The sequence below is a fragment of the Oncorhynchus kisutch genome, linkage group LG26 (genome assembly GCF_002021735.2).
Source record: "Oncorhynchus kisutch isolate 150728-3 linkage group LG26, Okis_V2, whole genome shotgun sequence".
Lineage (NCBI taxonomy): Eukaryota > Metazoa > Chordata > Actinopteri > Salmoniformes > Salmonidae > Oncorhynchus > Oncorhynchus kisutch.
The window spans coordinates 52,611,026-52,632,751 of record NC_034199.2 but is presented as its reverse complement, the minus strand read 5'-3'; the positions used below and the strand labels follow the sequence as shown (position 1 = coordinate 52,632,751).

The 21,726-nt window shown below is 42.9% G+C and overlaps 1 protein-coding gene across 1 annotated transcript; it reads left to right on the top strand.

The window, feature by feature from the left end:
• Nucleotides 1–787: 787 nt before the first annotated feature.
• On the top strand, nucleotides 788–19,405 carry LOC109876159 (histamine N-methyltransferase). Its single transcript, XM_020468630.2, has 7 exons — nucleotides 788–919; nucleotides 1,061–1,200; nucleotides 1,294–1,346; nucleotides 1,607–1,714; nucleotides 1,949–2,079; nucleotides 10,367–10,460; nucleotides 18,828–19,405. The coding sequence occupies exons 1-7, from the start codon at nucleotides 908–910 to the stop codon at nucleotides 19,178–19,180; spliced, it is 891 nt and encodes a 296-aa protein (XP_020324219.1). The 5' UTR covers nucleotides 788–907; the 3' UTR covers nucleotides 19,181–19,405.
• Nucleotides 19,406–21,726: the final 2,321 nt, after the last annotated feature.

The window sequence follows — 21,726 nt, the reverse complement described above, 5'->3', positions numbered from 1 at the left end:
GTAGATAAGGAAATAAAACAACAATAAAAAGGCTATACAAGTAGCGAGGCTACATACAGACACCGGTTAGTCAGGCTGATTGGGGTAGTATGTAGATATGATTAAAGTGACTATGCATATATGATGAACAGAGAGTAGCAGTAGCTTAAAGAGGGGTTGGCGGGTGGTGGGACACAATGCAGATAGCCCGGTTAGCCACTGTACGGGAGCACTGGTTGGTCGGCCCAATTGAAGTAGTATGTACATGAATGTATAGTTAAAGTGACTATACATATATGATAAACAGAGAGTAGCAGCAGCGTTCAGGGTTACAGCGTGATTGAAATGTAATGTTCCCACATTAGCAGAGACTGCATTCACGGTAAATGCTGCATATGTTGGTTCAATTTGAAATTACCTTTACATTTCTATAACGTCATCTCCAACGCCTCAGCAATACAGGGTGAATAGAGCCGTAAGTCTGAGAGACTTACCACTGTAAAGTATAGTCTATGTATAGTATAACATGTCAGCTAAAATAAGGCAATGCATTTGTTCTCAATCCATTCCTTGTGTCCTTCAAGATGCTTAACATAGCCTTTCAGTGTGTGAAATGATTGTTTGTTGGAAAAATAAAGAAATAAGGTAGATGTGGTTGAAAGATGGATTAACCTTGAGAGAGGTTGTGCTCCGGGCACTTTGATTCTGGAAATGGATCCATGGATATTTGACTCATAGACTGCATGGGAATGGAATGTGACAGCACAGCTGCATGGACTCTATGAACAGACCAGTACTGTGCATATAGACAGTCTGTCTAGTTATATTATTGGGGACAGAGTCCACCCTGCCAGAGGGAGCGAGGGAGGGCTTTCAGGTCTACTCAGGAAGGCTTCTCATTTCTCTGTACACTACGGCAAGGCAATCAATGCTTCTCACGGTACTTTCTCAATTGATTGATCTTGATGATTTATATGAAATATGTTATGTTGAATTGTGACGTATAGATGTAGAACTTAAAATAACAGTATTCTATGATGATGCCTACTGCATACTAAGGTTAATGTCTTTACATCAACAGGCTGCAGCCATGAACACTGTGAAGCCAGCAGGGTACGAGGGCCGTTATGTTCAGGGGTTCCAGTTTTACTTGAAACACTCGGAGGAACACAATGCCATCCTTGGGTATGTCGACAAGGTTCTCTCTGGAGAGTTCACCAGGTAATGATTTATAACTCATATAGTTTGGTTAGTACATTACTAATGATCATCTGGGATATATTTACAGTAAAATGTTCTCTTTGATTTCTGTAGAATTGGAGAGGGGAAATCCAAAATGGATGTTCTAGGTGTTGGAAGTGGTGGCGGTACGTAATTTAATCTGAGTTGCACTCAACTATTAATACTCAACTGTTTCTCCAGATTTATACCACTACAGTGACAGTCTATATAGTCCTAGTAATACTAATATAGAATTATACAGTCCCTCCAGTTTTATATGGTAATAGAGCGGTGATTGGTCAAATGTGCAAGCCTTCACATAATATGCAGAGAATTGTTGAGGACTGATTATGGCTTCATGGTTATAATGCTATGGTCTTCTAGTTAAAGTATTATGGTATTTCAGGGGAGATGGATGCCCACATCCTGTCTATTCTACAGTCTAAACTGCCAGCCACCCCTCTTACTGCAGACATAGTGGAACCCAGCATCCAACTCACTGACAATTTCAAAGGTACTGATTTATTTCACATGTATTTACGCAGGGAGTCACATTGAGATTGGTGTCTCTTTTGCTAGGGAGACCTGATTCTCAAAGAGCTACAGGTCAAAGAGCTGCAGATTCACGTCTGCAATGTCATCTGTTCCAGGAGTTTTTGTGATACCATACAGAGTCTGTGTATTTGATCATCATGATAAAATAATCTCACTAGATGTTTTGCCTGTTTGTCTTGTAACTGTTTTATAGCGTTAGTGACAAAGACTCCCAGCCTTCAGAAGATCCCGTTCTCTTGGCACACCGTGACGTGTGGAGAATATGAGAAACAGGTCAAAGACAAAAGAGATATCAAAAGATTTGACTTCATTCACATGATTCAGGTAAAAGGCTTGACTATATAAACATGATTCAGTTAAACGGCTTGACTTAATACAAATGATTCAAGTGAAAGGCTTGACGATATACACAATTCAGGTAAAAGGCTTGACAATACACGTGATTCAGGTAAAAAACTTGACTATATACAAATGATTAATGTAAACGGCTTGATTTAATACAAATGATTCAGGTGAAAGACATGAAGTTGCTTTGGAAATACCCCAGTGACCTTTAACCGGTCAACAATGGTGCCAACAGAGGGCTGCCTCGCTTCTAGTCCTTAGTATTTTTGTGTATCTTTTCTTTTCATTTCTTACATTGCTAGCCCAGAAAATCTTAAGTGTTATTACATACAGCCGGGAAGAACTATTAGATATCAGAGCGGCATCAACTTACCAGCACTACAACCAGGAAAGGACTTTCCCAAAGAGGATCCTTTGACCAAACTACCCAGGGCATTTGAACTGATTGCAGAGGCTGACCCAAAACAATGCCGCCAGAGAAGAGGTAGACGGCGCAGTCTTCTAGTCTGACTTCGGAGGCGCACACACCACCCACCGCTTCCGAGTATATTACTCGCTAATGTCCAGTCCCTAGATAACAAGGTCGAAGAAATTAGGGCAAGAGTTGCTTTCCAGAGAAACATCAGGGATTGTAACAAACTCTATTTAACGGAAACATGGCTTTCTCAGGATATGCCGTTGGAGTCGGTACAGTTTGAAATAATTTCTATCAGCATGTTAAAAGTGCAACCAGAGGGGGAAAAAACTCTAGACAACCTTTACTCCACACACACAGACGCTTTTAAAGCTCTGCCTCGCCCTCCATTTGGCAAATCTGACCAGATTTCTATCCTCCTGATTCCTGCTTACAAGCAAAAATTAAAGCAGGAAGCACCAGTGACTCGGTCATTAAAAAGCAGATGCTAAAGTACAGGGCTGTTTTGCTATCACAGACTGGAACATGTTCTGGGATTCTTCCGATGGCTTTGAGGAGTACAGCACATCAGTCACTGGCTTTATCAATAAGTGCATCGATGACGTCGTCCCCACAGTGACTGTATGTACGTACCCCAACCAGAAGCAATAGATTACAGGCAACATTCGCACTGAGCTAAAGGGTAGAGCTTTCGCTTTCAAGGAGCGGGACTCTAACCCGGAAGCTTATAAGAAATCCCGCTCTGCCCTAATTGTACTTCACCGGCTCCGAAACTCGTCGGATGTGGCAAGGCTTGCAAACTATTACAGACTACAAAGGGAAGCACAGCCGTGAGCTGCCCAGTGACACGAGCCTGCCAGACTAGCTAAATCACTTCTATGCTCGCTTCGAAGCAAGTAACACTGAAACATGCATGAGAGCATCAGCTGTTCCGGACGACTGTGTGATCACGCTCTCCGCAGCCGATGTGAGTAAAACCTTTTAAACAGGTCAACATTCACAAGGCCGCTGGGACAGACGGATTACCAGGATGTGTACTCCGAGCATGTGCTTACCAACTGGCAAGTGTCTTCACTGACATTTTCAACCTCTCCCTGACCGAGTCTGTCATACCAACATGTTTCAAGCAGACCACCATAGTTCCTGTGCCCAAGAACACAAAGGTACACTGCCTAAATGACTACCAACCCGTAGCACTCATGTCTGTAGCCATGAAGTGCTTTGAAAGGCTGGTCATTGCTCACATCAAAACCATTATCCCAGAGACCCTGGACCCACACCAATTTGCATTCCGCCCAAACAGATCCACAGATGATGCAATCCCTATTGCACTCCACACTGCCCTTTCACACCTGGACAAAAGGAACATCTATGTGAGATTGCTATTCATTGACTACAGCTCAGCGTTCAACACAATAATGCCCTCAAAGCACATCACTAAGCTAAGGACCCTGGGACTAAACACCTCACTCTGCAACTGGATCCTGGACTTCTTGGCGGGCTGCCCCCAGGTGGTAAGAATAGGCAACAGCAGATCCGCCGCACTGATCCCCCTCAGGGGTGCGCAATCAGTCCTCTCCTGTACTCCCTGTTCACTCATGACTGCACAGCTAGGCATGACTCCAACACCATCATTAAGTTTGCCGATGACACAACAGTGGTAGGCCTGATCACTGACAACGATGAGACAGCCTATAGGGAGGAGGTCAGAGACCTGACTGTGTGGTGCAAAGACAACAACCTCTCCCTCAACATGATCAAGATAAAGGAGATTGTGGACTACAGGAAAAGGAGGACCGAGCACGCCCCCGTTCTCATCGACGGGGCTGTAAGTAGAGCAGGTTGAGAGCTTAAAGTTCCTTGGTGTCCACATCACCAACAAACTAACATGGTCCAAGAACAACAAGACAGTCGTGAAGACGGCACGACAAAACCTATTCCCCCTCAGGAGACTGAAAAGATTTGGCATGGGTCCTCAGATCCTCAAAAGATTTTACAGCTGCACCATCGAGAGCATCCTGATGGGTTGCATCACTGCCTTATATGGCAACTGCTCGGCCTCTGACCACAAGGCAGTACAGAGGGGAGTGCTCACGGCCCAGTACATCACCGGGGTCAAGTTTCATGCCATCCCAGGCATATTCCAGGCGGTGTCAGAGGAAGGCCCTAGAGAGGGAAAAAATACAACTGGAAACCATATTTCCTGAAGCTGCATTCATTGTAGCTGGGGATTTTAACAAAGCAAATTTGAGAACAAGGCTACCAAAATTCTATCAGCATATTATAGTACTCAATCTGCTCCGGGTAGCCTCGGAGAATAATATTGACTTGGACACTGATTCGGTGTGTGTAGATGTTGTACCCTCTGTGACTATTAAAACCTACTCGTACCAGAAATGGTGGATTGATGGCGGCATTCGTGCAAATCTGAAAGCAAGCACAAACCACAGCAATTAACCATGAAAATTGTGACTGGGAATATGGCCCAATACACACAGTTTAGTTATTCACTCCGCAAGGCAATCAAACAAGCAACACGTCAGATAAGAGACAAAGTGGAGTCGCAACTCATCGGCTCAGACACGAGACGTATGTGGAAGAGTCTTGACTGCGTGGCCATGAACGCCTCCAACTAAATCATCAAATTTGTAGACGACACAACAGTAGTAGGCTTGATTACCAACAACGACAAGACAGTCTACAGGGAGAAGGTGAGGGTACTCGAAGTGTGGTGTCAGCAAAACAACCTCTCACTCAACAAAGGAGATTATCGTGGACTTCAGGAGACAGCAGAGGGAGCACCCCCCTATCAACATCGACAGGACAGCAGTGGAAAAGGTGTTTAAAAAAAGAAAAGTTTTAAGTTCCTCGGCATACACATCACAGACAAACTGAAATGGTCCACCCACACAGATAGTGTGGTGAAGAACCTCAGGAGGCTGAAGAAATTTGGCTTGTCACCTAAAACGATCACAAACTTTTACAGATGCACAATTGAGAGCATCTTGTCCGGCTGTATAACCGCCTGCAACCGCAGGGCTCTCCAGAGGGTGGTGCGGCCTGCACAACGCATCACCGGGGGCAAACTACCTTCCCTCCAGGACACCTACAGCACCTGATGTCACAGGAAGGCCAAAAAGATCATCAAGGTCAACAACCACCCGAGCCACTGCATGTTCACCCTGCACCCGAGCCACTGCATGTTCACCATCCAGAATGCGAGGTCAGTACAGGTGCATTAAAGCTGGGTCTGAGAGTCTGAAAAACAGCTTCTATCTCAAGGCCATCAGACTGTTAGACAGCCATCACTAACAGAGAGGCTGCTGCCGACTTGAAATCATTGGCCACTTTAATAAATGGATCACTAGTCACTTTAATAATGCCACTTTTTTGCATTACTCATCTCATATGTATATACTGTATTTTATACCATCCTATTGCATCTTGCCACTGTCATTGCTCATCCATATATGTATATGTAAATATTCTTATTCCATTCCTTACTTAGATTTGTGTGTATTCAGTTGTTGTTGTGTAATTGTTAGATTACATGTTAGATATTTCTGCACAGTCGGAACTAGAAACACAAGCATTTCGCTACACTCCCAATAACATCTGCTAACCTTATATGTGACCAATAACATTTGATTTGATTTATTGTGTATAGCAAAGATTAGAACGTATTTGTAGTTTGTAAACAAATACTACATAAACACTGCTGCAGCTTTGATTAAATATGGCCCGTAGTCTCAGTGATTACAGAATTGATTAAATATGGCCCGTAGTCTCAGTGATTACAGAATTGATTAAATATGGCCCGTAGTCTCAGTGATTACAGTTTTGATTAAATATGGCTCGTAGTCTGTGATTACAGTATTGATTAAATATGGCCCGTAGTCTCTGTGATTACAGTATTGATTAAATATGGCCCGTAGTCTGTGATTACAGTATTGATTAAATATGGCCCGTAGTCTCAGTGATTACAGTATTGATTGAATATGGCCCGTAGTCTCAGTGATTACAGTATTGATTGAATATGGCCCGTACTGTCAGTGATTACAGTATTGATTGAATATGGCCCGTAGTCTCAGTGATTACAGTATTGATTGAATATGGCCCGTACTGTCAGTGATTACAGTATTGATTAAATATGGCCCGTAGTCTCAGTGATTACAGTATTGATTGAATATGGCCCGTAGTCTCAGTGATTACAGTATTGATTGAATATGGCCCGTACTGTCAGTGATTACAGTATTGATTGAATATGGCCCGTAGTCTCAGTGATTACAGTATTGATTGAATATGGCCCGTACTGTCAGTGATTACAGTATTGATTGAATATGGCCCGTAGTCTAAGTGATTACAGTATTTGTAATTATTAGGGAACCACATTAGCTGCTGCCAAACATATTTAAAGCACTTACATTACATATAAATATAAATATAAAATCATCATTTAACATTATTCCACTATTACATATATACAAAATGTCCAATACAACAATATCACAATGCATGCGTATACATGTGTCTGTACCTTTGTGTATGCATCTCTTTACAGTCCCCGTTGTTCCATAAGGTGTATTTTTTAACTGGTTTTCAATTCTGATTCTACTGCTTGCATCATTTACCTGATGTGGAATAGTTCCATGTAGTCATGGCTCTATGCAGTACTGTGCGCCTCCCATAGTCTGTTCTGGACTTGGGGACTGTGAAGAGACCTCTGGTGGCATGTCTTGTGGGGTATGCATGAGTGTAACATGGGTGTCCTGGGGCCCCTAGTCTCAGTGATAACAGTATGGATTGAATATTAACCCTATTCTCAGTGATAAAATCATTGATTGAATATGTCCCATAGTCTCAGTGATAACAGTATTGATTGAATATGGCCCCTAGTCTCATTAATAGCAGTATTGATGGAATATGGCCCCTAGTCTCATTAATAGCAGTATTGATGGAATATGGTCCCTAGTCTCAAAATAATTGATTCAGTATGTCCACTAGTCTCTGCTTTGATTGAATAAGGCTGCTAGTCTCAGAAATAATAGTATTGATTGAATATGGCTTCTAGTCTCAGACATAATAGTATTGATTGAACTTGGACAGTATTCTCAGTGATAACAGTATTAATTGAATATAACACTTAGTCTCAGTGTTAACAGATTTGATTGAATATGGCCCCTAATCGCAGTGATAACAGTATTGATTGAATTTGGCCCCTAGTCTCAGACATAATAGTATTCATTGAATAGTAGCGAAGTAATTACAATTGAATTCTTCTCATTTAAAAAATGTACCTCTCCAGAAATAAGTCTCTCACTGTTGCCGCCTGCTATCGACCCCCCCTCCACTCCCAGCTGTGCCCTGGACACCATTTGTGAATTGATCGCCCCCCCCCATCTAGCTTCAGAGTTCGTTCTGTTAGGTGACCTAAACTGGGATATTCTTAACACCCCGGCAGTCCTACAATCTAAGATAGATGCCCTCAATCTCACACAAATCATCAAGGAACCCACCAGGTACAACCCTAAATCCGTAAACATGGGCACCCTCATAGACATTATCCTGACCAACTTGCCCTCAAAATACACCTCTGCTGTTTTCAATCAGGATCTCAGCGATCACTGCCTCATTGCCTGTATTCGCTACGGGTCCGCGGTCAAACGACCACCCCTCATCACTGTCAAACGCTTCCTAAAACACTTCTGCGAGCAGGCCTTTCTATTGGACCTGACCCGGGTATCCTGGAAGGATATTGACCTCATCCCGTCAGTCGAGGATGCCTGGTCATTCTTTAAAAGTAATTTCCTCACCATCTTAGATAAGCATGCCCCGTTCAAAAAATGCAGAACTAAGAACAGATATAGCCCCTGGTTCACTCCAGATCTGACTGCCCTTGACCAGTACAAAAACATCCTGTGGCGGACTGCCATAGCATCGAATAGTCCCCACGATATGCAACTGTTCAGTGAAGTCAGGAACCAAAACACGCAGTCAGTCAGGAAAGGCTAGCTTTTTCAGAAATTCGCATCCTGTAGCTCTAACTCCAAAAAGTTTTGGGACACTATAAAGTCCATGGAGAACAAGAGCACCTCCTCCCAGCTGCCCACTGCACTGAGGCTAGGGAACACGGTCACCACTGATAAATCCATGATAATCAACCATAACCAGACAGCGGATGTTCTGAAAGAGCTGCAAAACCTGGACCCGTACAAATCAGCTGAGCTAGACAATCTGGACCCTGAATTATCCGCCGCCATTGTTACAACCCCTTTTACCAGCCTGTTCAACCTCTCTTTCGTATCTTTCGTATCTAAATATTGGAAAGCTGCCGCGGTCATCCCCTTCTTCAAAGGGGGTGACACCCTAGACCCAAACTGTTACAGGCCTATATCCATAAACAGATCACTGACCATTTCGAATCCGCTGTGCAATCTGGCTTCTGAGCCGATCACGGATGGACCTCAGCCACGCTCCAGGTACTAAACGATATCATAACCGCCATCAATAAAAGACAGTACTGTGCAGCCGTCTTCATCGACCTGGCCAAAGCTTTCGACTCTGTCAATCACCGTATTCATATCGGCAGACTCAATAGCCTTGGTTTTTCTGACGACTGCCTCGCCTGGTTCACCAACTACTTTGCAGATAGAGTTCAGTGTGTCAAATCGGAGGGCATGTTGTGGCAGTCTCTATGGGGGTACGACAGGGATCAATTCTCGGGCCGACTCTTTTCTCTGTATATATCAATTATGTCGCTCTTGCTACGGGCGATTCCCTGATCCACCTCTACGCAGACGACACCATTCTGTATACTTCCGGCCCGTCCTTGGACACTGTGCTATCTAACCTCCAAACAAGCTTCAATGCCATACAACACTCCTTCCGTGGCCTCCAACTGCTCTTAAACGCTAGTAAAACCAAATGCATGCTTTTCATGCTTTTCATTTTTTCGGTGCCCTCACCCGCCCGCCCGACTAGCATCACTACTCTGGACGGTTCCGACCTAGAATATGTGGACAACTATAAATACCTAGGTGTCTGGCTAGACTGTAAACTCTCCTTCCAGACTCATATTAAACATCTCCAATCTAAAATCAAATCTAGAATTGGCTTTCTATTTCACAACAAAGCCTCCTTTACTCACGCCACCAAACTTCCCCTAGTAAAACTGACTATCCTACCGATCCTCAACTTCGGCGATGTCATCTACAAAATAGCTTCCAACACTCTACTCAGCAAACTGGATGCAGTCTTTCACAGTGTCATCTATTTTGTTACCAAATCACCTTATACCACCCACCACTGCGACCTGTATACTCTAGTTGGCTGGGGAATAGGATTGGAGCTAGGCACTGCAGGGCCTGGATTAACCTCAACATCACCAGATGTCAATTATTCATTAATTATTTTTATTTATTTATTTATCACAATTCTGGTCTTTAATGCAGGGCCGAAAGACAAGTTCCTTACTTTTTCCCCCTTCCACTTTCCTATTTATGATAGAATTTACAAAGAGTATACCTTTTCTTTAATCAATTAGTATATTTGAGTTTAACCTCCCTAACACTGTGTTGGATTAAAATCTAGTACAACGAATAACGTTTTTTTTTTTATCAATTAGTAAATTTGAGTTTAACCACATATTTGTTGTATTATTTGTTCTGTCTTTTCTGATTAATTTGAAATTGCAACCTACTTTCTATGGCTTGTTTTAAAAATAGAGATATTTAGTAGTAGATGATTTCCTTTTAAAATATCTGAAAGTGAGAGAATTGGCCACTAGTCTAAGTGATAACAGTATTCCTCTTCCATCCTCAACCTCACATACATCCTTATTTAACTCCATAGATGTTATACTACGTAGATGACTATCCAGGAACCATCAAGTTCTTCCACAATCTTCTGAAGGAAAACAGCAAACTGCTCATAGTTCATGAAGCAGGTTAGTATACCAGTTCACATAAACTGTATAATATACAGTAACTTATAATATACAGTACAGTAACATATAATGTATAGTAGATATTAACATGTATAATGTACAGTACCAGTCAAAAGTTTGGACACACCAGGGTTTTTCTTTATTTTTCCTACATTGTAGAATAATAGAGAAACCATCAAAACTATGAAAAAACACATATGGAATCATGTAGTAACCAGAAAAGTGTTAAACAAATTCAAATATATTTTATATTTGATTCTTCGAAGTAGCCACCCTTTGCCTTGATGACAGCTTTGTACACTCTTGGCATTCTCTCAACCAGCTTCATGAGGTAATCACCTTGAATGCATTTCAATTATCAGGTGTGCCTTGTTAAAAGTTAATTTGTGGAATTTCTTTCCTTCTTAATGCGTTTGAGACAGTCAGTTGTGTTGTGACAGGTATGGGTGGTATACAGAAGATAGCCCTATTTGGTGAAAGACATGGCATTATGGCATGAACAGCTCAAATAAGCAAAGACAAATGACAGTCCATCATTACTTAAAGACATGAAGGTCAGTCAATACTTTGAAAGGTTCTTCAAGTGCAGTCACAAAAACCATCCAGCGCTATGATGAAACTGGCTCTCATGAGGACCACCACAGGAAAGGAAAACCCAGAGTCACCTCTTCTGCATGAGATAAGTTCATTAGAGTTAATGACACCTCAGATAACAGACAAAATAAATTCTTCACGGAGTTCAAGTAACAGACACATCTCAAAATCAACTGTTAAAACTTCTTAGGGATAGGGGGCAGCATTTTCACTTTTGTATAAATAGCGTGCACAAGCTGTTTTTTTCCGGATTAAACCTGCTTTATAAATGGACATTTTGGGTATACATGGACGGAATTAATCAAAAAAATGACCAATTGTGATGTTTATGGGACATATTGGAGTGCCAACAAAGAAGCTCGTCAAAGGTAATGCATGTTTTATATTTTATTTCAGCGTTTTGTGTAGTGCCTGCTACGCTAGTTCTTTTGTTTACTACTGTTTCAGAAGGGTGCATGCTATCAGATAATAGCTTCTCATGCTTTCGCCGAGAAACATTTTTAAAATCTGACATGTTGGCTGGATTCACAACGAGTGTAGCTTTAATTGAGTATCTTGAATGTGTGATTTAATGAAAGTTTGAGTTTTATAGCGTTTTATTTTAATCTGGCGCTATGCATTTCCCCAGGCTATTGGCCACTTGACTATCCTCAAGAGGTTTTAAGAGGATACTGTGTGAATCAGGCCTTCATGGTCAAATTGCTGCAAAGAAACCACTACTAAAGGACACCAACAAGAAGAAGAGACTTGCTTGGGCAAAGAAACACAAGCAATGGACATTAGACCATTAGAAATATGTCCTTTGGTCTGATGAGCCAAAATTTGAGATTTTTGGTTCCAACCACCGTGTCTTTGTGAGACGCAGAGTAGGTGAACGGATGATCTCTGCAGTTGTGTTTCCCATCGTGAAGCACGGAGGAGGAGCTTTGCTGGTGACAGTGTCAGTGATTTATTTAGAATTCAAGGCACACTTAACCAGCATGGCAACCACAGCATTCTGCATCAAAACACCATCTCATCTGGTTTGGGCTTAGTGGGACTATCATTTGTTTTTCAACAGGACAATGACCCAACACACCTCCAGGCTGTTTAAGGGCTATTTGACCAAGAGGGAGAATGATGGAGTGCTGCATCAGATGACCTGGCCTCCACAATCACCTGACCTCAACCCAAATTAGATGGTTTGGGATGAGATGGACTGCAGAGTGAAGAAAATTCTTCCAATGGTATTGAGGAGTACACCCTATCAGTCATTGGCTTTATCAATAAGTGCATCGAGGATGTCGTCCCCACAGTGACTGTACGTACATACCCCAACCAGAAGCCATCGATTACAGGCAACATTTCATTCACACTGATCTAAAGGACAGAGCTGTCACTTCTGAGGTGCGGGACTCTAACTCGGAAGCTTACAAGAAATCCTGCTATGCCCTGCGACAAACCATCAAACAGGCAAAGCGTCAATACAGGGCTAAGATTGAATCATACGATACCTGCTCCGATGCTCGTCTTATGTTGCAAGCTATTACAGACTACAAAGGGAAGCACAGCCACGAGCTGCCCAGTGACACGAGCCTACCAGATAAGCTAAATCACTTCTATGCTCGCTTCGAGGCAAGCATCACTGAGGCATGCATGAGAGCGCCAGCTGTTCCGGACGACTGTGTGATCACACTCTCCGTAGCCGACGTGAGTAAGACCTTTAAACAGGTCAACATACACAAGGCTGCGGGTCCAGACGGATTACCAGGTCTTGTGTTCCGGGCATGTGCTGACCAACTGGCATGTCTTCACTGACATTTTCAACATGTCCCTGATTGAGTATGTAATACCAACATGTTTCAAGCAGACCACCATAGTCCGTGTGCCCAATAACACAAAGGCAACCGGCCTAAATGACTACTGACCTGTAGCACTCACGTCTGTAGCCATGAAGTGCTTTGAAAGGCATCTAATGGCTCACATCAACACCATTATTCCAGAAACCCTAGACCGACTCCAATATGCATACCGCCCAAACAGATCCACAGATGATGCAATCTCTATTGCACTCCACACGGCCCTTTCCCACCTGGACAAAAGGAACAGTTATGTGAGAATGTTATTCATTGACTACAGCTCAGCGTTCAACACCATAGTACCCTCAAAGCTCATCACTAAGCTAAGGACCCTGGGACTAAAGACCTCCCTCCATAACTGGATCCTGGAGTTCATGACGGGCTGCCTCCAGGTGGTGAGGGTAGGTAGCAACACATCTGCCACGCTGCTCCTTAACACTGGAGCCCACCAGGGGTGCGTGCTTAGTCCCCTCCTGTACTCCCTGTTCACCCACGACTGCATGGCCAGGCACAACTCCAACACCATTAAGTTTGCAGATGGCACAAGTGGTAGGCCTGATCACCGACAACAACGAGACAGCCTATAGGGAGGAGGTCAGAGACCTGGCCGGGTGGTGCCAGAATAACAACCTATCCCTCAACGTTTTCTTGGCAATTACATGAAGTTGATGCAGAGTCAAGACCTCTGCATGCTGTCAATCAACTTCTGGGCCACATGCTGACTGATGGCAGCCCATTCTTGCATAATCAATGCTTGGAGTCTGTCAGAATTTGTGGGGTTTTGTTTGTCTACCCGCCTCTTGAGGATTGACCACAAGTTCTCAATGGGATTAAGGTTTGGGGAGTTTCCTGGCCATGGACCCAAAATATCGATGTTTTGTTCCCCAAGCCACCTTGTTAACACTTTTGCCTTATGGCAAGGTGCTCCATCATGCTATAAAAGGCATTGTTCGTCACCAAACTATTCCTGGATGGTTGGGAGAAGTTGCTCTCAGAGGATGTGTTGGTACCATTCTTTATTCATGGCTGTGTTCTTAGGCAAAATTGTGAGTGAGCTCACTCCCTTGGCTGAGAAGCAACCCCAAACATGAATGGTCTCAGGATGCTTTACTGTTGGCATGACACAGGACTGATGGTAGCGCTCACCTTGTCTTCTCCGGACAAGCTTTTTCCGGATGCCCCAAACAATCAGAAAGGGGATTCATCAGAGAAAATGACTTTACCCCAGTCCACAACAGTCCAATTCCTGTACCTTTCAGAATATCCGTCTGTCCCTGATGTTTTTCCTGGAGAGAAGTGGCTTCGTTGCTGCCCTTCTTGACACCAGGCCATGCTCCAAAAGTCTTCACCTCACTGTGCGTGCAGATGCACTCACATCTGCCTGCTGCCATTCCTGAGCAAGCCCTGTACTGGTGGTGCCCCGATTCCGCAGCTGAATCAACTTTAGGAGACGGTCCTAGTGCTTGCTGGACTTTCTTAGGTGCCCTGACGCCTTCTTCACAACAATTGAACCTTGCAGGAAACAATGATTGACAGAGGAAGAACAATGATTCCAAGCACCACCCTCCTTTTGAAGCTTCCAGTCTGTTTTTCGAACTCCACTCACCGGACCCTTTTGATCACTCGACTAAGCATGCCTCTCCTTAATGTCAATATGTCTTGTCCATTTCTGTTCTGGTTAGTGTTTATTGGCTTATTTCACTGTAGAGCCTCTAGTCCTGCTCACTATACCTTATCCAACCTATTAGTTCCACCACCCACACATGCAATGACATCTCCTGGTTTCAACGATGTTTCTAGAGACAATATCTCTCTCTTCATCACTCAATACCTAGGTTTACCTCCACTGTATTCACATCCTACCATACATTTGTCTGTACATTATACCTTGATGCTATTTTATCGCCCCCAGAAACCTCCTTTTACTCTATGTTCCAGACGTTCTAGACGACCAATTCTCATAGCTTTTAGCCGTACCCTTATTCTACTCCTCCTATGTTCCTCTGGCGATGTAGAGGTGAATCCAGGCCCTGCAGTGCCTAGCTCCACTCCTATTCCCCAGGCGCTCTCTTTTGACGACTTCTGTAACCGTAATAGCCTTGGTTTCATGCATGTTAACATTAGAAGCCTCCTCCCTAAGTTTGTTCTATTCACTGCTTTAGCACACTCTGCCAACCCGGATGTTCTAGCTGTGTCTGAATCCTGGCTTAGGAAGACCACCAAAAATTCAGACATTTTAATTCCAAACTACAACATTTTCAGACAAGATAGAACTGCCAAAGGGGGCGGTGTTGCAATCTACTGCAAAGATAGCCTGCAGAGTTCTGTCCTACTATCCAGGTCTGTACCCAAACAATTTGAACTTCTACTTTTAAAAATCCACCTCTCTAAAAACAAGTCTCTCACCGTTGCCGCCTGCTATAGACCACCCTCTGCCCCCAGCTGTGCTCTGGACACCATATGTGAACTGATTGCCCCCCATCTATCTTCAGAGTTCGTGCTGCTAGGCGACCTAAACTGGAACATGCTTAACACCCCAGCCATCCTACAATCTAAACTTGATGCCCTCAATCTCACACAAATTATCAATGAACCTACCAGGTACCTCCCCAAAACCTTAAACACGGGCACCCTCATAGATATCATCCTAACCAACTTCCCCTCTAAATACACCTCTGCTGTCTTCAACCAAGATCTCAGCGATCACTGCCTCATTGCCTGCATCCGTAATGGGTCAGCGGTCAAACGACCTCCACTCATCACTGTAAAACGCTCCCTGAAACACTGACCCATTACGGATGCAGGCAATGAGGCAGTGATCGCTGAGATCTTGGTTGAAGACAGCAGAGGTGTATTTAGAGGGGAAGTTGGTTAGGATGATATCTATGAGGGTGCCCGTGTTTAAGGTTTTGGGGAGGTACCTGGTAGGTTCATTGATAATTTGTGTGAGATTGAGGGCATCAAGTTTAGATTGTAGGATGGCTGGGGTGTTAAGCATGTTCCAGTTTAGGTCGCCTAGCAGCACGAACTCTGAAGATAGATGGGGGGCAATCAGTTCACATATGGTGTCCAGAGCACAGCTGGGGGCAGAGGGTGGTCTATAGCAGGCGGCAACGGTGAGAGACTTGTTTTTAGAGAGGTGGATTTTTAAAAGTAGAAGTTCAAATTGTTTGGGTACAGACCTGGATAGTAGGACAGAACTCTGCAGGCTATCTTTGCAGTAGATTGCAACACCGCCCCCTTTGGCAGTTCTATCTTGTCTGAAAATGTTGTAGTTTGGAATTAAAATGTCTGAATTTTTGGTGGTCTTCCTAAGCCAGGATTCAGACACAGCTAGAACATCCGGGTTGGCAGAGTGTGCTAAAGCAGTGAATAGAACAAACTTAGGGAGGAGGCTTCTAATGTTAACATGCATGAAACCAAGGCTATTACGGTTACAGAAGTCGTCAAAAGAGAGCGCCTGGGGAATAGGAGTGGAGCTAGGCACTGCAGGGCCTGGATTCACCTCTACATCGCCAGAGGAACATAGGAGGAGTAGAATAAGGGTACGGCTAAAAGCTATGAGAATTGGTCGTCTAGAACGTCTGGAACATAGAGTAAAAGGAGGTTTCTGGGGGCGATAAAATAGCATCAAGGTATAATGTACAGACAAATGTATGGTAGGATGTGAATACAGTGGAGGTAAACCTAGGTATTGAGTGATGAAGAGAGAGATATTGTCTCTAGAAACATCGTTGAAACCAGGAGATGTCATTGCATGTGTGGGTGGTGGAACTAATAGGTTGGATAAGGTATAGTGAGCAGGACTAGAGGCTCTACAGTGAAATAAGCCAATAAACACTAACCAGAACAGAAATGGACAAGACATATTGACATTAAGGAGAGGCATGCTTAGTCGAGTGATCAAAAGGGTCCGGTGAGTGGAGAGGTTGGTTGGTGATTTAGACAGCTAGCCAGGGCATCGGTAGCAAGCTAGCATAGGATGTAGGTCTGTTGTTAGCCACCTCTTGCGTTCCGTCAGTAGATTAGTGGGGTTCCGTGTGGTAGAGGGGATTAATCCAAATCACACAACAACAACAAAAATAAAAACAATAGATATAGTTATAGAGGCACAAGAAGAAAATATAATAATAATAATAAAAAATACAAAAAATAAAAAAATTGTCCGATTGTCTATTCAGATAGCAGCCGGTAAGACAGCTAACGGTTAGCAGGCCGCAGATGGGCGTTCAGGTAACGTCGCGACGGAGGAGCCAGCCGAATAACTCCTTCGGGTAGATAACGTCGGCAGTCCAGTTGTGAAGGCCCGGTGGGGCTCCGCGAAGGCAGTAAAACGGGTCCGGATAGGTGACTGCAGCCCAGGTGTGATTGATGGAACTCAGGAGTGATTGACGGAGCTTGCTAGCTCCGGAATAATTGATGTTTGCTCCGGAATCGACGAAGGCCGATAGTCACACGGATAGCAGCTAGCTAGCTGTGAGAGCCTGTAAGGAAGCATTTCACTAAGTACTACACCTGTTGAATTCGGCGCATGTGACAAATAAACTTTGATTTGATAAGCAGCCAACAATTGGAAAAGCATTCCTCATGAAGCTTGTTGAGAGAATGCCAAGAGTGTGCAAAGCTGTCAAGGTAAAGGGTGGCTACTTTGAAGAATCTAAAATGTGTTTATTTGTTTAACCCCTCTTTTGGTTACTACTTGGTTCCATATGTGTTATTTAATAGTTTTGATGTCTTAACTATTATTCTTCAATGTAGAAAATAGTAAAAATAAAGAAACCCTTGAATGAGTAGGTGTGTCCACACTATTGACTGGTACTGTACATTAACATATAATATACAGTACGGTAACATATCATGTAACATATAATTCCAAATATACAGTACAGTAACATCCTATACAGTTCAGCAACTGTATTATTATAACATATATTTGGGGTGTCAGATATCCTAGTGGTTAGAGCATTGGACTAGTAACCTAAAGGTTGTGAGATCGAATCCCCGAGCTGACAAGGTACAAATCTGTCGTTCTGCCCCTGAACAGGCAGTTAACCCACTGTTTCTAGGCCGTCATTGAATATAAGAATTTGTTCTTAACTGACTTGCCTAGTTAAAGGTAAAATAATGAATATGACTCGAGGCTGTAATTGCTGCCAAAGGTACCTCAACAACGTACTGACTAAAGGGTCTGAATACTTAAGGAAATGTGATATTTCAGTTTTTTTATATAGATTTGCAAACATTTCTAAAAAACAGTTTTTGCTTTGTCATTATGGGCTATTGTGTGTAGATTTATTGAAGGGAGAAAAAAACTATTATATCCATTATCTAATAAGGCTGTAACTTAACAAAATGTGGAAAAAGGGGTCTATACTTTGCGTACACACTGTATATTGTATAATATGCAGTAACATATAATGTATAATACACAGTAAAGTAACATACTGTATAATATAAATGAACATATAATGTATAATGTACAGTAAAATATAATACATAATGTAACAATGTATAATGTACAGTAACATATAATACATAATATACAGTACAATGGCAATGTATAATATACAACACATTAACACAATTGATAATATACAGTAACATGTGATATATAATGTACAGTGCATTATCATGTGTAAGATATAATATATAGGACAGTAAGATAATGTATAATGTACAGTAACAAAATGTACAATATACAGTACTGTAACATATAATTCATTATATACAGTAACATCTAATGTATAACATGCAGTACAGTAACTTGAATTTGTAATATACAATACAGTAACATGGACTACAGACTTTTTAGCAGGGTAGTAACCTATATTATTGGTTGCAGATTTCTACAAATGTTCTGGGGTTTGTTCAGATGGTTATAAATATGAAAATATATCCTCCATTATTTCCCTGTTCTCTATCATACTGATTCCAGCTGGCAGCGGCTGGGACACCCTGTGGAAGACCTACAGGAAAGAGCTCTGCACCAAGTCCATCTCTGACTACCTGTCTGCTGGAGACATCAAGGTTCACCTGGAGCGGCTGGAGCTTAAGTATGATGAGCACCTCATCCCTAACACCCTGGACATCACAGACTGCTTCACTGATGGGGATGAGATGGGAGAGCTGCTGCTGGACTTCATGACAGAACAGGACCACTTCCACCAGTCTCTGACCCCTGATCTTAGAGCAAGCATCCTGGACCTTCTCCGGAATCGATGCAGCACAGAGAAAGAGGGCAGGATACTGTTCGACTGCAGCTTCAGTTGTCTCCTGGTTTACTCCTGAACCATGTGTGGTGTTTAATGAGAGTGCCCAGAGTCATACTTTACACAGTATATGGCTCTGAGTTTGTCTATGTTCATTCATTATCACCTGGCTAAGTGGCTAGAGTGCACTATGTAGCAAAGGCTATACCTATATATCTTCTACAATACAACATGTTAGCTTTCTATCTTCAAACCAAATAGTTTTTCAGTGTTTTCAATAAAAGTGCCCTGTCATTCTTTCAAATATCATGTTCTATTTTGTTACAAATATCAGATACACGCCAAGGCCAGTAGATGGAGCCATAAGTCCAGACAGCAGGTCAGTAGATAGCACATCAGAAGATGGAGCCATTAGTCCAGACAGCAGGTCAGTAGATAGCACATCAGAAGATGGAGCCATTAGTCCAGACAGCAGGGCAGTAGATAGCACATCAGTATATGGAGCCATTAGTCCAGACAGCAGGTCAGTAAATAGCACATCAGAAGATGGAGCCATTAGTCCAGATAGCAGGTCAGTAGATAGTACATCAGTAGATGGAGCCATAAGTCCAGACAGCAGGTCAGTAGATAGCACCTCAGAAGATGGAGCCATAAGTCCAGACAGCAGGTCAGTAGATAGCACATCAGAAGATGGAGCCATAAGTCCAGACAGCAGGTCAGTAGATAGCACATCAGAAGATGGAGCCATAAGTCCAGACAGCAGGTCAGTAGATAGCACATCAGAAGATGGAGCCATAAGTCCAGACAGCAGGTCAGTAGATAGCACATCAGAATATGGAGCCATTGGTCCAGATAGCAGGTCAGTAGATAGCACATCAGAAGATGGAGCCATTGGTCCAGATAGCAGGTCAGTAGATAGCACATCAGAAGATGGAGCCATTGGTCCAGACAGCAGGGCAGTAGATGGAGCCATAAGTCCAGACAGCAGGTCAGTAGATAGCACATCAGAAGATGGAGCCATAAGTCCAGACAGCAGGTCAGTAGATAGCACATCAGAATATGGAGCCATTGGTCCAGATAGCAGGTCAGTAGATAGCACATCAGAAGATGGAGCCATTGGTCCAGATAGCAGGTCAGTAGATAGCACATCAGAAGATGGAGCCATTGGTCCAGACAGCAGGGCAGTAGATGGAGCCATAAGTCCAGACAGCAGGTCAGTAGATAGCACATCAGAAGATGGAGCCATAAGTCCAGACAGCAGGTCAGTAGATAGCACATCAGAATATGGAGCCATTGGTCCAGATAGCAGGTCAGTAGATAGCACATCAGAAGATGGAGCCATTGGTCCAGATAGCAGGTCAGTAGATAGCACATCAGAAGATGGAGCCATTAGTCCAGATAGCAAGGGAAAGGGAGATGACTTCAACTGAAATGTGTCTTCCACATTAAACCTAACCAATCTGAATCAGAGAGGTGCGAGGGGCTGCCTTAATCAACATCCTTGTCTTCGGCGGCATCCTTGTCTTCGGCGGCCGGGGAACAGCTGGCCAGTAGATGGAGGCATTAGTCCAGATAACAGGCCAGTAGATGGAGCCATTAGTCCAGATAGCAGTATTGGCTCTTCTGCATGCTCATATCATGACCTCCCGCTGATGATACTGCAGTTTCTACTATCTCTTATGGCACTTAATTTGTCTAATACTCTCAGTAACCTAATGTAGCAGGCATAGAAAGACACCTGAGCAGAATTCCCATTTCCTTTTTTCAAGGGGAAATTAAGTTATGTTGAAAATACTGCATCCTGGAAAAAACGGATGTTAGTGCTTTCTGGCGAATCCTCAAACGCTATACTCGCAGAATAAAATAAAAAAAAGTGGTTATAGCAAACATTCAAACAATCATAGAATAATATTATGTTGATCAGTTATTCGGTTCTTTATCCTGAGCTGATCATTAGGCTAGCAGAGGTCATGTCACTGTTGTTATGTATGGAAAAGGTCTAACATCTGGAATCGCTTTTTATCTTGGTTAATAGAGAATTAGTAGTAATTAAGGATTGAATCATGCCGCAATCCAAAGAAATTCGGGAACAGATGAGAAACAAAGTAGTTGACATCTATCAGTCTGGAAAGGGTTACAAAGCCATTTCTACAGCTGTTATATGTACTACTGCTGTTACATGTACCACACCATAACTCCAACTGTTATATGTACTACTGCTGTTACATGTACCACACCATAACTCCAACTGTTATATGTACTACTGCTGTTACATGTACCACACCATAACTCCAACTGTTATATGCACTACTGCTGTTACATGTACCACACCATAACTCCAACTGTTATATGTACTACTGCTGTTGCATGTACCACACCATAACTCCAACTGTTATATGCACTACTGCTGTTACATGTACCACACCATAACTCCAACTGTTATATGTACTACTGCTGTTACATGTACCACACCATAACTCCAACTGTTATATGCACTACTGCTGTTACATGTACCACACCATAACTCCAACTGTTATATGTACTACAGGATGACTCCAATTGTTATATATACCACAGATGTTATGTGTACTACATCTGTTACGTGTCCTACAGCTGTTGAGTACT

Coding starts and splice junctions, on each gene's coding strand:
- LOC109876159 (XM_020468630.2), top strand. Junction 1,715..1,948: donor ACTCACTGACAATTTCAAAG/GTACTGATTTAT, acceptor ACTGTTTTATAG/CGTTAGTGACAAAGACTCCC. Junction 10,461..18,827: donor GCTCATAGTTCATGAAGCAG/GTTAGTATACCA, acceptor TACTGATTCCAG/CTGGCAGCGGCTGGGACACC.